This window comes from Musca autumnalis, unplaced genomic scaffold, assembly GCF_047663935.1.
Source record: "Musca autumnalis isolate F117 unplaced genomic scaffold, ASM4766393v1 scaffold_3, whole genome shotgun sequence".
Classification (NCBI taxonomy): domain Eukaryota; kingdom Metazoa; phylum Arthropoda; class Insecta; order Diptera; family Muscidae; genus Musca; species Musca autumnalis.
The window spans coordinates 23925029-23939603 of NW_027411866.1; the positions used below are offsets into that span (position 1 = coordinate 23925029).

The following is a 14575-nucleotide window of genomic DNA, read 5'->3' on the forward strand; positions in this document are numbered from 1 at the left end:
AGGCACAAATGTATAAATAATTCGCACTTGCTTTTTCTTAATATTCTTCGTATAAATGCAGCATCCAGTTATAGAATACAGTGTTGATGGACAGAACATATTCGTACATATTACTCATATTATTCTGGAATTAAAAAGGAACACAAAGTAAATATACAAATTTGACCCTTCTTCTCTCTAACAAAACAGAGAGAGAGAGAGAGAGGGAGAGAGAGAATATGAAAAGTCAAAAATAAAAAACACACAGAAACAAAAATTGTTTTTTTTTTCACATTATGTTTTAAACTGACTAAAAATAGGCAAAAAAAGTTAGTTTATTATCAGTCGAAAAGTTATCTGGCGTTGGACAATACTGACTACTCAGGCGCTCATCGTCTTGTAAAATTAGTCAGTTGGCATAAGGCAAAATGATCGATAAAATGCCACTTATGTTTAAAAAAAGCTAGCTTTATGTGAGCTTTAAATCGGCCACAGTCCCTACAGGGAAACGAGTGTGTGTGCGCATTTTTTGTTTACTTTGCATTAGAGCCTATTGGAAATAAAAATTGAGTTTCATAGAAAAATACCTTGTATCAACCGATGTTCTAAAGTGAACGAAAATTCGCCAGGTTTTGTCATTGAGTGGCATTGCCGGTATGCTGGCGTTTAGCGCGGCTATGGCTCGTCGGCTGAGGGGTGGTTCTTGCCACTCGTTGACTGTTCGGTTGACAAAAAAAAAAAAAAATCATACCGGTCTTTCAAAAAGGGGAAATTAAAATGAAGCCTGAAATACGCCTGTTATGAAAATTAATCTAAGCTAAAACTTAATATCTGAACTCACCCTGACCTAATATATCCTACTGAAACAGCTCTCCTGGCGGCTGACCAACCAGGAGATTTAGCCCTCCCACCGAGAACACCTCTCGCCATGACGTCTATGCTATTCCGACGTCCCAAGTTTGACCCTTTACTTACCTTGTTTATTCCATCCCCACCACCTTCTTAATAGGGCTTTAGGCCGAAAACATGATTTTCAAATTCAACTCAGAATACATTCTTTATTTATCCAAGCAATTACCAGCTATGTAAATGACAATCAAAACCATGGACACAAGCATTAATCAAAAAGAAAAAAAGTAAATAGGAAAACTGAAGAAAACAGTAGAGTTCAAAGGATTGACAAATTGATCAATTAATATCATTTATAGATTAAAATTTATCAGGATATTCTAACGATCGTCTTTCTTCTTCCTTCTATTTCCAGGTTTTCGGACTGCTAGTGGTGATGTGGTAACGGCTATTTTTGATCCCAATATGTACGTATGTCTTTATGTATATAGTATTAGCTGGATAATTATATTCCGTGTTCGATATGGACTTAAGCTGATTGTACTTTTCTTTATGTAGAAACAGGAGCAACAACCTAGAATACCGCTTTCCAAATCTAGGCGGTGAAATTATGAACAACGGCTTCCTAACCCTGAAGTGAGCTCAATGCAAGGTTTTATGCCTGTACCCGCAAAACCAAGGTAACTATAAACTATAAATCTAGCTTGTTTTTCCCTTTCTAATAATAAACCTTTTGCTTATTCTTTTCTTTTCATGTGAACTACGCGGAATTTAATTATGATGCTGTCGTCCGTCTGTCCGTCTGAGTATGAAGTTGGATATGTCAATTGGGATTATACCGAGGCATGCCGGACTGGCAATGCAAGGAATATCTGCGCCTCCCTCGTTGGATTGGATGGGCGATGGTGTGGCTTCCAGCAGTATAGCTTTAGGATGTATTTAGTTTACAGATTTAGTTTTTAGATGTATTTAGTTATCCGATTAGTTTAGTTTTAAAACTTGTTTAGCTTTAAATTTTGTTGAGCTTAGATTTAAGTGTTTATATTTTATCTTTCAAATTTTTAACTCATGTTTCAATTCATTTTCAGTTTGCTATTCGTTCTTTTAGCCTTTAAGTCTTTTAATTTAGTTTGAATTCACTTGTTTAGGCTTAAAATTTTGTGTAGATAGCTTTGTATTTTGTATTTGTTTTCTTTATTTATCTTCACAACAGGTTGAATAAATGAATTAATTGGTATTCATCTATAAATAAAGTTCTTCCTGACCAAAAACTGTCTTGCTGTTTTTTTTTTGCTGGTTGGTTGGAGCCACACATCCAATCTTCTTCAAAGGTAAATCCAAAAAGGGCAAATCTTCCGGCCTTTTTTTGGCAGGAAAGATCATCCTGTCAAATCATTTTCTCCTTTCCCTCTTTGTTTTTCTTTTATTTCCCCCTTTACGTCAGAATTGTCAACTGTTATACAAACAGCTGTTTTTTTCAAATGATGAATGTTATCATTCATACATTCTTCTTCTTATTACACAAGAATTAACCTTTAAGAGGCGCACCCCACAACCTATTTTACCAATAATTATGTAAATGCATTAAAATTGTAGCATTGTATTTAAGAAGCGTGTTTAAAGTCATCTTTGTTTAAAGTATTGCAAAATATGATGTTTTTACTAATATTTTTGCCCAATTCCCCATCAATTCATTTGCGAATTTTTTCACAAACATTTTTCGCTCTCCCTTTCGATTGTGATAGCTATATTTCACACTTGGCGGATTTTTTCCCTTCCGACCTTCTCCATGATAAGCCGAATGGGGAAAGGGAAAAAATTTACGGGGAATTGCTGTTCATGATAGTCCCTGTTTATACAGGGAAAGTTTATGGGAAAGAAAATTGAGTTTATGGGCGAGGGAGTAGAGAGGAATAAGGGGGGGGGGTACACACACCTCTGTACTGGCAAATTCTGTTTTGTTTCGTTTTTCTTCGTATACAACCTGAAGTTGGCTGCAGATTTTTTTTTTTGCATTTTCTTTCATTTTATTTTCTCTGTCGAGAAACAAACAACAGCGGAGACAATTGAAAAAAACCATTTGGAGGAAAAACTATTTTTTTAAGCAAAAACAATTCGAAAAAGTGGAAATATCAAAATTAAAATGCAATTCAAGGGTTCCCTTAATAATTAATTGTTTATCACACACGTCCATTTTTACTTTTCATTACAATTTTGCCTTGGCTTTGTTTTTGAACGGCGCATAGAGAAAATGAGTGTGAAGAAGAATAAGAAAAATTATAAAATTGACACAAACATGATTTTCGTGTCTAAACAACAAGGAAATTTTAAAAGAAATTGAGAAGAAAAATTTTCTTTCCAGTTTGAATGTCTAAACACGATCATAAGGCTGTATGTGAATCGCCATGGTAGAACAAATACAATCCCTGTAGGAAATGTCAATAGTGAATCTATACTGACAGTGTCAACAGTACTTCCATCGACAATTTTGTTTTGGGTATTCATCTTAATCTGCTCTTTTACGCTCTGTTCCAGAACTAAGAAGTTTTTACAATTTTTACCACTTTTACACATTTTGCGTTCCCGTACACAAAATTTATTGAAAATCGTTTACAACTTTTACGACTTTTACCACTTTATAAAGTACGGGAACAGGCCATTTATTTTCCCATCATTTATTGAACTCTTATTCACCAAAGAAAACATAGTGGGACAAAAAGCGCCAAAGCTAGCAATTTTGGCGTTTTTTTGCTATGTCGCTGTTAACAGCATCAGTAAGGAAATGAAAACAGAAGTTTGATCAATGTTTGCTTTGTTTACGCGAAAAAAGAATGAAAGTAAAAAAATAAGTTAGTTTCGTGAAACCTCCCAAAATGTCCAGCGATATTCCACAAAGCCTCCAGTGCCGCTGTTGCATGCAACAAGATTATTATTTCTATAAATTTTCCGATTATATAGAAGAAACTCATAGAATCTCGGATATGTTAACTGCTATTGTTCCACAGCTGCAAATTAAGAAGGCTCCTCTATTTTCTTCCTTAATATGTACTGCATGTTCTGATAAATTATTGACATCTTATAAATTCCAACAACTATGCCTAGAAACAGATAATTATTTGCGACAACATTTTGGAATGGCGAATGTTAAGATAGAACAGCCAGCACAGTTGGAACACGATTCAACGTCAAGTAATTTGACAGGATCAAAAGTTAACAATGTAATAAGGTAAATTACCAAATGTCCGGCAAATAATAATTAGTGGCCTTAATAATCACAAAAATATATAGCTTTAACGAGGGAGTCCATACAGCCCGAACCAAGAGGTGCCCATAAGCAATGGTGTTAAAGTAAGATATTTCTGAAATGTCAAGACCCCCCATATCACGGGATGTATGGACTTCCCCCGGAAAAACAATATATCGTTGTGATCAGCGTCGAAAAGTACTGCATATGGGAAAAAGTCCAGCCCGATCCCAGAGGTGCACTTAAACGAGATTTGTTCCAAAATTAAAATTTTTCCATCAACATAACCTTTCCTTTTTTTGGTTTTCAGCATCGAATCTTTGAACTTTCCTTGTGAGGATTGTGGTAAAACATTCAAATGTATGTCACGTTTAAGGGCACATCAGACCCTTCATCGGAAAAAGAGCAAAATTAAAGACAACACAAGGGAGGGCCAAGAGAATAATGCCACAAATAAGGATCAAATTGAAAATTCCTACGGTCAGGTTGGAATTAGTGAAGGATCCTTCAACTTTAACGTAGAAACAGAACCTAATCCTCTTGACATTATGGAAAAGTAAGTTCCAATTGAAAATGTTTAGTTTAATCTACTCTCCAATCCTCTTACAGCTGCAAAGAAATTAAACGAAAAACTTGTCGCAAACGAAAAGAAGAATTGTGGAAAAGTAACCTTCTGAAGAAGGCAAGAAATTCGGGAAAGGCTTACTTCAAACGTACACCAGAGATAAAAGTACGTTCTGAAAGAAAGTTCAAAGAACCTTGCACAGAAATGTGCAAGCTGCAGTGTACCACCAAACTGACAGAAGAACAAAGGCGACACATTTTCGAAAATTTCTGGAACCTTGGAAATCTTGAAAAACAACGACAATATATTGCAAATAATACAGAACCAATACAACCAAAATATCGTTATATTCGTGAGAATCGGAAACGGAAACCTCGCATAATGAATAATGCATTTTACTTTCGCATCGATGGCGGTGATAAACGGGTGCGAGTTTGTAAACTCTTCTTTAAAAACACTTTAGATATAAATGATCGTAATATAAGTACAGTGTTGGAGAAAAAACATAAGGTAGCCGATACGATATTGGAAGAAGATAAAAGAGGTAAACATGGTAATCACATACGTTTAGATGAGGCTGTTAAAGATGGCATACGTACTTTTATTGATAACTTACTAATACGACATGGTCAACCGTCGGCTAGTTCAAATTCTTCAAAATATTTTCTGCAGTCTAATATGTGTATTTCAAATATCTACAGAGAATATGTTGCCGATTGTGAGCAAAAGAATTTGGGTAGTACAAATTATACCATATTTTATAGAATCTTTAAGGGAGAATATAATATAGGATTTTTGAAAAAAGAAGCGGCAAAGAAGAGGAAAGGTGGTGCCAGTAGTAGCACCTCTATAGCATCTCAAAATGAGGCCTTAAGACATGTTGTCGCATGTGTTCAAAATCCAATAATGGGATTTCTTTATGACTAATAAGTCCTTGGTCACACTAGAGTAGTTCCTAGGGTCGAGTTCCATACTCTAGTAATATCATTAAGTCGCTGCGGTGGGAAACTTGATCTAAGAACTCCTAAAAGTTTCAATGAAACTTCCGACTAACCTGAATATCAATCACACGTCAGCGGGTTCTTTCGTACCGGATTGACCCGAAACCATAGTGTTTCGGCCAGCGGCTGCCAACCCAGCATCAAACCTACGGTTCTATATTGTTGTGTTCTATGTAGGTGTTTATGCTGCTACAACAACAACTAACCTGAATATAAGTTATTGGCCATGTTGGCTTTTTTATTACAATTGATGAATAGATGATGATGTGGCCACCCAACAAGGGTATGACACCTTTCGTTCGATTAATTAATTGCAAATGAACAGAACTATTCCTTTGAGCAGAACAAATAAATTGTAGAGAGATGTGTTGAATTTTTATGCTATTTGAATGGCGATTCGTAAAAGGTACTCAAAAAAAAAAATGTGAACATTTTGTTAGAGCAGTATTCAATTCCGACAGCCGTTATATGCTCTCCGTTGATGTTTTGAAATCTTTCTAACACACATACAGGTTCTTACCGACACCCCAAAGGCTGCTGTTGAGGGCTTAGTGGCCCATTACCCATACCTTTCAGATGTTTCGAGGTCTAAAAGAAATTGGTAGCGGTTACTAAAAGACAAAGGTTATCTGTTCTTTGATGTCTCTAACCTATAAAGTTATTTTAAATTAAATCCATAGTATAATTTATTTTTAAAATAAAAATTGTTGTTAAAAATAATAACAAATTCATAATTTTTATAGCACATACAAATATACATATGTATGTACATAGCCAAAAGTTTTCAAATTTGTATTCTTAACTAATTATCATATCAGAAGTGATAGGAGGTGTAGATGTTGTGTGATTTGAATCTGCCATGCTCAACATTAACTGATCACTATTTGTTTGATATGTGTTTTTTGCATCGACTTGTGCTTCTTCTCCTGCTGCCGATAAGTGATCATGGTCGTCCTCCTCGCCTTCTTACTGCTTTAAATCCTTTTCATCTTCTTGTTGATTGCCACTACTTGACAAATTTTCCTGTGGCTCGTCCTTGGATATTTCTTGAATTTGTTCTTTGGTAACGTTTTGTGAATTTCTATAATGTTCCTCTAAATGATTACGCAGCTCTGCATAATATTTAAATTTTTCGGGGCATTGTTCACAGGAATAGATTTTTTCTCCCAAATGTTTTCGTAAATGTTTCGTCAGGTCACCTTTTTTCGCATACGCTAATTCACAATATTCACATTTATGGGGCTTTTCACCAGTATGGGTAAGCATGTGACTGCGCATGTGCCCAATAGCGGTAAAACTATGGATGAGAAAATATCAAGAAAATGGGGATTAAAATTTTGGAAATATTTCTACTTCCTAACCAACTTACCTTTTGTCACATTTTTCACACTTAAATGGTTTCTCGCCCGTATGCGTCTTCTTATGCATCTGCAGGCTATTGGCTCTCTTAAAACTTGAACCACACATATCACAAACGAAGGGTCTTTCATCTCTATGCCTTATCATGTGTCGGCTGCGATTCGTTGAATTATTGAAACGTTTCGGACACAGTGGACATTCATATTTCTTAAGATTCAAATGAATATTTACATGTTGGCTCAAACTGCTGGCACTTTTACATTTCTTACCACAATGTGGACACAGGTATTCCATTCGATTATCGGTGTGAGTGCGCATATGTTCCCTAAGAGTGGCAGTATAACGGAATTCCCTTTCGCATATAATGCAAACAAAGTTCATATTGCCATTGTGACGATTCACATGTTCCACCAAGTGGCCGCGTAATACAAATGATTTTTCACACTGACTGCATTGGTGTTTTTCCATTTCTGGATGGGTGGTTGTAATGTGTTCAATTAAGGCTTTGACAGACATGACCTTTTCCTGGCACACAGTACAGGGATAGATGATATCTTGTTGACTACGTTTGTGTATTTGTCGATGGCCCCAGAGGGAAGCTTGTTTCTCAAAACGTCTTGGACACTCGGGACATTGATAACCCTCGGGTCGAGATTGCATCAAAAAACTAACAACATCTTTATTTTTATGTTGAAACATGTGGATTCTAAGTAAATGAGGGGTAAGGAAACGATAAGTACACAATTCACAGGCATGAGGCCTGTCCATGGAATGTACGGGCATATGACGTGTTAAACGATATTGGCGATCAAAGAATTTGCCACAAACCTGGCAGGGGAAATTGCCATTTCGACGGGAAAGCTCATTGGGCCTGAAACAAGAAGGTCAACAATTTATAAATGACACACTACTTTCATTCTTTTTTGAATCATACTTTTCAACTTCTCCAATGCCAGTATCCACATAATCAAGATCTGGATTGAAATTATGTGTTTTGCGATGTTTTCTCTTTTTTGGTATATCTTCTTTGCTGTGGGGAGAAAAAAACTTGTTTATCACGACAACATTGGCCAAAATGAAAAACTTACTCCGTATCATCACTTTCCTGATCCTCGTCAAAACAAGCAACATTGACATCATTATCGACATTGGCTTGATCATCATCAGTAGTATCTTCCAAGGGGTTTAATAACATTTCAGGTGAAATTTCAATTTCATGTTTTACCACAGCTTCTTGTTTATCAGTTTGCAATTCAGTCAGATTACCATCTCTTTTCGGATCATTTTCTTCGTCATCAATGGATTTTGTTTCTAAAGATCTATCTCTTTTCTTGACATTGGGATTGTGGGTGGCCATGTGCAGTGAAAGTGATATTTTCTTGTAAAATATTTTTGAACAAACAGGACATGGATGTTCTTCGCCCTTCTGATCATCAAAAACCTCTTTATGTTTTGTTGCCATGTGGTTTAGATAATTTGCCTCCTTAGCATAGCTAGTCTTGCATATATCACAGGGAAATGGACGATTCATTGCATGTACTCCGACATGGGCCCGTAAATCTGATGGAGTACGAAATAATTTTCCACACACTGAACAGGGATGCTTTTTTCTTTCAGGATATCTTTTTCTCCTGAAGGGGTTAAAAATAGAAACACAATAAAAAAATGTTAATAATGATTGGATTATTACCTCCAATGGTTTCCTGATCACTATATAAGTAAGCACAACCAGTTGTCCCAGTGGACATGTAAAGGTCTCAGGTTCCACCCTAGATTTGCTTTTGAAAACCTGAGCTCAGACGATATGTACTTGAGCCAAACTAGATTTTCCCTACAAGATTTCCTCTTACATAAAATTTGTTTTTGTACCATACTCACTTTTTTGGTTGTTCTGTATGAAGTATAGCCTTTCCCGACTGCCTTTGCTTTAAAAGCGACAACTTTTCATTGCTAAAATAAAAATAAACCCTTAAGTATTATATAGGTCCATATCTACATTAGGCAATTTTCCTTGCGGCAATTGTCAGTTTGTCGGTGGTAGAGGGTTTTGAGATGCAAAGGTGTACCATATTCCTCACCTCTCTTTCCATCAAACTGACAATTGCCGCAAGGAAAATAGCCTAATGTAGATATGGACTGTTTTGTTAGAAATTTGTTTCCAATATTACCTTGAATCAGAATCACTTTCATTGTCAACAGCTTCCTTGGCTACCTCAGCTTCCCAATCACTATCTGATTTAAAGGGTTCTTCTTCTAACTCCTCAGAATCTGTGCCGTAGTTGTCATTATCTGTATCGAACTTCTGATCCATGTCATTATCTTCATCTGCTTTAGCCAAAGAATCCACCAAAGTATGCCTTTCTCTTCTTTTTCCTGGTGTTTCATTGCTTCCCTTTCCAATTGCTGCGATTTTTAAACTTGCCAGTAATTGATTATTTGATTCTATGCATAACTGTTTAAAACTATGACCGTTAAGCAAATTGTCATAACAATCTTGGCAAACAAGTTGAGGGAGTTGCTTATTTTCTTCCTTTACTCTTATTTGTGGTACTATATCATTCAATATATCCAAGATTCGAGCTTCTTCCTCTTCTATATATTCGGCGAGTTGAAAGAATTTTTCATTTTGATTTTCACTTAAACACGTACGGCATTTCTTGAGCTTTGGACGAGACATGGCGTTTTAAAATGTATTAAATAATTATTTTTTTAATTATCAGGCATGTCACAGATTCCGATCGGAATGGTTGCAATTCCGAAATTTCATTTCGATCGTTTTTGTCTTAGCTTCTTCAGATTCCGATCGATTTTGTGAAGTCAAAAAACTTAATTATTTATTTTAAATGCGAAATTAAATGTAAATTTGTTAATAAAACAACATTTTAATCATTTCTAAGTGTTTTTAGAGTGTTTTAAAGTGGCAGATTTAAGCAAAATAAAAATACAATTCCGTTTGCAATATCAAAAGTGGTTTCATTCCGAAAAATTCTTCGTTTTTCGTTTTCTGAAGAAGCTAAATACGGAATCAATTCCACTTTCGATCGGAATTCGTTTCTGTGACATGCCTGTATAAATATTTTAACTAATCAATGAGTTATCCGAAAGGATATCTACAACGACACTTGCTGGACAAATTACAGATATTTTCCACCACATGGTTCACTTTGGCGAATAAGAGTTCATTGAAGACACGAATAAGTACACAAGAGAGATTAAACAATAAAAATGAGTAGCCAAAACAAAACTGCCAAAATAAACTTGTCTTCTTCTTGAAATCTTTAAAATGCAACCTGAATGGTTAACATGCAACAATCTACCATTGTGAATTAATTAAAAAGTGGTAATTGAAAAAACATTTTATCGAATTGAGTAAGACAAAGAGTGAGAGCAATTAAATAAATGGTAATGTTAAACTGTTTATTCCTACTGCCGATTCCATGACAATTTCCACTATTCCATGTTGTAAAAGTCCTTTTTATCAAGGCCCCCTAATCAATGGTGCCTTGAGTTTTGCTGGGAAATGTGAAATAACTATTGTGAATTTGTACTCACTCTCAACTAAGTTCAGGGAAGAAGAAGAGTCATTATAAGAAATAAACATTTGCAGGACTCTTTCTTTCCAACAAGAATATTAAGAAATTAAATAATTCAAGCAAATAGAAACTAAAAAGAATGTCTTCTCCGCCACAACAAAAATGCCGTACATGTTTGTGTGAACAGGGAAATGAGAAATTAAACCAGCATTATTATAATCTTGACGATTACATAGAAGCGGAGGAAGCTCGAATCATGGATATGTTGGACGACATGGTACCACAAATAAAAATAAAGGAGGAAATTAATATACTACCACGTTTAGTCTGTCAAAATTGTGTGGATAAATTGCTTAATGGCCATAGATTTCAACAATTGTGTATAGAATCGAATAAATATTTGCTGGCATGTCTCAATAGTTCACAAGCTGTGCAAGACAACGAGGCACAGGACAAACAGGAATTGATGAATGTACTGCTGGATCCCTTAACGGGTGTGGAAGATGTTAAATTGAAACAAGAACTTGAGGAGGAAGTAGAGAATTATCAATGTATAACAAATGCCGAGGATTTGGAATTTAGTTTGAAATCCGATAAGGAGTGGGAGGATGAGCTGGCTGACGAAGGAGGAGGTAGTGCCGGTGGTGGCTTCGAGAAGGATGATTCCAGCGACACAGATTCTAGGTAAAACAGTTAAAACATAAAGCAAAATTAAAACCACAAATTCAACAATTGTTTCCCCATTTCAGCAATGAAAAGCTGTCGGTGTTGAAGCAAAGAAAGCTACGAAAGACAAGAAGTCATTTAGAAGAATCAGAAGAGTATGTATAGTTTATTTAATAAAGCAAACAATACAAAACTAAATTCCGATGTTTTGATATAGGAAACCAAGAAACCCTGCCGGCAGAAAATCAAAAGATAAACCTGCTCATACCTGTACTGTATGTGGCAAAATATTCAGCTTGGCATATCGTCTGGAAAGACACAGTAAGGTACATCAGCACAATCGTGCATTTCCCTGTGACATTTGTAAACTAAGCTTTGCTACGGAGAAAACTTACCGTTGCCACATGCAGCTGAAACATAAAGAAGTCTATGATGCAGATAAGGGTGAAGAATTTCCATGCCCCATTTGTTCAAAAACATTCTGGAAAAAATTATCACTTACCCAACATATGGTGGCGCATAATCCTAATGCCAAGAAACGTGGCAGACCCTCGGGTAAAATTAATAAACTCAAGGAAGAACAAAATAATGAAATGGAATTGGAAAAAGAAGCAATACAAGTGGATGGAGAAGGAAAAGATTCCACCAAACAAGATGAAAATCTATTGGAAATCCAGGCAGATAAAGAGGTTTCTGAGGGTGATGTAAAACATGAAATTGAAGTTACGCCACAAATATTCGACACATTGCAAGATTATGATGATGATGAATGGTTTGATCAGGATGAAATATATGATGACTCAGAGTAAGTTGGAATGCTAAAAATTTTACGGCAATAATGAGTTGGACAAACATTTCTTAGGGATGATGACGAATTTGTGGGAAAAGAAGGCCGCAAAAAACCCAAATACAATCCAGATCTTGATTATGTGGATACAGGTGTGGGAGAAGTAGAAAAGTAGGGTCCCATGACAATTTATGTGTTTACACCCTTTTAAAACATTTCAAATTTTTTACAGACCCAGTGCCCGCAACCGCCGAAATGGAAATTTCCCTTGTGATATTTGTGGTAAAGTTTTTGATCGTCCCTATCGTCTGAAACGCCATCTTCCGGTACATTCCATGGAAAGACCCCATGCCTGTAATGTGTGTAACTATCGTTTCTTTACCTCCAATTTGTTAAGGATTCACATGGTACAACATGAAAACGAAAATGCTGGTGCATTCATGATGAAATCTCGCCCAGATGGTTTCAAATGCCCAGACTGCCCAAGACGTTTTGAGAAACAAGCGTCACTTTCAGCCCATCGTCAAATACACACACGTAACAACAGTGATGTTAATTATCCTTGCACTACATGTCAGCGTAATTTCATGTCTGTAAGATCCCTGACCGAACACATTACCAATAAACATCCCGAGGTGGAGAAACACAAATGTGATCAATGTGATAAGACATTTGTGCTGCATGCTCATCTGGTGGAACATTTAAATCGTCACAAAGGTAATAAGAATTTCATTTGCCTTATATGTGAAAAGGAATTCGGTTACACCAATACCCTAAAGGAACATATGCGAACACATAGCGGCGAATCTCCATATCTGTGTCCACAATGTGGTAAAACATTTAGAAGTGCCAGTAATTTAAGGCAACATATGGAAAGACATTTTGGTTTGAAGAAATATCAATGTCCAGAGTGTCCAAGTCGTTTTAATTGTCGTTCGGATTTGTGTAAACACACATCAACACATACAAATGCCAAGCCGCATGTATGCGATATATGTGGTTCAAGATTTACCCGATCCTATTCGCTGCAGAAACACAAATTGCTGCATTCGGGTGAAAGGCCATTTAAGTGCGATCAATGTAGTATGACGTAAGTGAAATTGATTATGAAACTTAAGTTTATACTTAATTCATATTTCTTTTAATTTTTGTATAGCTTTGCAATAATCTATCATTTACGCAGGCATATGCGTACCCATACCGGTGAAAAACCTTATAAATGTAAATATTGTGATCGTGCTTATGCCGAAAGTGGTGACTTGACCAAACATCTACGTACACATGTGGGTGAAAATACCTATATGTGCAGCGAATGTCCCATGGCTTTTAAATATCAATCAGAATTGCGACAACATGTATCGGAACATTATAAAAATTCCCTGCAACAAAATATGCACCAAGACAATGAACAGCAGCGAGAAGATTTCATAAAAGATAATCAGGAAAAGATACAAAGTATTGGACAATTATCAGAGCAACAGCAATCACACGCCGCCTTGGAGATTCCATTACAACACATAGAGGCGAATCACACAAGCAGCAATGAATTAATGTTATCCATAACAAATGCAAATCATACCACCACAACTCCTTCCGAAATGAATCTCGTAGATGGTTGTTAGTTAGGAAGATAATTTTAAGAATAGTAGTCTAAGTTTTAGTTATATTATTTATAGAAATAAGCTAATTATGTATAAGAACTTTTTATAAAATTAATTAACCATGAGAGTTAAGGCAATAAACATAGCATGTATAAATATTAAAAGGCGGGAATGGTTAAATCATTCAATAATTAATTGCTTTTGCTAACATGGGGTCCATATATCATTTTTAACTATTACAAGCTTGTTATTTTAATTGTTCCAAAAACATACCAGAAGGGACAAGGGAGACTTCTCTCATATCTGCACCCCGATTCCTATTGACTCAATGATATGGGACCTACTGCTTATCGCCGAGACAACATTAGTAGAGAAGTTTTAAGCATAGTACACACTGACCAACAAAACTGACAGTCATCGATGTCTATTTCGTTAATATCAAAGTCTATCTGAATAATTACTTTCATAATCTCTAAATAATACTTTAAATATTGTATTTCAGACGTTTTTAGCTAAACATACGATTTCATTTACTTGAAAAATGTCCTAAAAGTACGTTGACTGTCAGTTTTGAATGATGGTGTGTATCCCGCTTTACATGACTGAAATACTCAGAAAATGTAGCCCACATTACACTGAGGGATATTTTGCCACCGTAGAAAATTTGATGTTGCCTGTCCTGGGAATCGAACCCGGACATTCATGGCTGAAATACTCAGGATATGTCGGCCACATTACACTGAGGGATATTTTGACAAGGGCATGCTTTTATGCTATTGATTATGGCTATATTACACCATATGCTTTTTGACATGTATATTGTCACTTTGGTATACAGACAACCTGATGTCAAAAACATATGTTATAACCATAGCACAATTACCCAGGTAGTGGTATTGTAACATTTTGAATATGTTATGTCAAAAATTTTCTTTATGTTGTTGGGGAAATTACAACAAAAATATTTTTTTTTCATAAAGGGATTTGACAT

At 35.7% G+C, this 14575-nt stretch overlaps 3 protein-coding genes across 3 annotated transcripts in view; 2 read left to right on the top strand and 1 right to left on the bottom strand.

The window, feature by feature from the left end:
• Positions 1-3589: 3589 nt before the first annotated feature.
• Positions 3590-6418, top strand: LOC141398829 (uncharacterized). The gene is made up of 3 exons (XM_073976534.1): positions 3590-4054; positions 4383-4628; positions 4682-6418. The coding sequence occupies exons 1-3, from the start codon at positions 3702-3704 to the stop codon at positions 5562-5564; spliced, it is 1482 nt and encodes a 493-aa protein (XP_073832635.1). The 5' UTR covers positions 3590-3701; the 3' UTR covers positions 5565-6418.
• Positions 6300-14575, bottom strand: part of LOC141398104 (uncharacterized) — a 28268-nt gene continuing 19992 nt past the window's right edge. Inside the window, exons 7-12 of the mRNA XM_073975333.1 lie at positions 9166-9680; positions 8876-8947; positions 8086-8628; positions 7932-8027; positions 7008-7868; positions 6300-6935 (exon numbers count right to left, since the gene is read on the bottom strand). Of these exons, the coding sequence (XP_073831434.1) occupies positions 6605-6935; positions 7008-7868; positions 7932-8027; positions 8086-8628; positions 8876-8947; positions 9166-9680 (2418 nt within the window). The 3' untranslated portion in view covers positions 6300-6604. The remainder of the gene's footprint in view (positions 6936-7007; positions 7869-7931; positions 8028-8085; positions 8629-8875; positions 8948-9165; positions 9681-14575) is intronic.
• On the top strand, positions 10203-13748 carry LOC141398814 (uncharacterized). Its single transcript, XM_073976515.1, has 6 exons — positions 10203-11214; positions 11280-11351; positions 11414-12001; positions 12059-12154; positions 12216-13073; positions 13140-13748. Exons 1-6 carry the CDS (start codon positions 10670-10672, stop codon positions 13603-13605), a joined length of 2625 nt encoding a protein of 874 aa, XP_073832616.1. The 5' UTR covers positions 10203-10669; the 3' UTR covers positions 13606-13748.

Coding starts and splice junctions, on each gene's coding strand:
- LOC141398814 (XM_073976515.1), top strand. CDS start 10,670: ATGTCTTCTCCGCCACAACAAAAATGCCGTACATGTTTGTGTGAACAG. Junction 12,002..12,058: donor GAAATATATGATGACTCAGA/GTAAGTTGGAAT, acceptor AACATTTCTTAG/GGATGATGACGAATTTGTGG. Junction 12,155..12,215: donor GGTGTGGGAGAAGTAGAAAA/GTAGGGTCCCAT, acceptor AATTTTTTACAG/ACCCAGTGCCCGCAACCGCC.
- LOC141398829 (XM_073976534.1), top strand. CDS start 3,702: ATGTCCAGCGATATTCCACAAAGCCTCCAGTGCCGCTGTTGCATGCAA. Junction 4,055..4,382: donor AAAGTTAACAATGTAATAAG/GTAAATTACCAA, acceptor TTTGGTTTTCAG/CATCGAATCTTTGAACTTTC. Junction 4,629..4,681: donor CCTCTTGACATTATGGAAAA/GTAAGTTCCAAT, acceptor ATCCTCTTACAG/CTGCAAAGAAATTAAACGAA.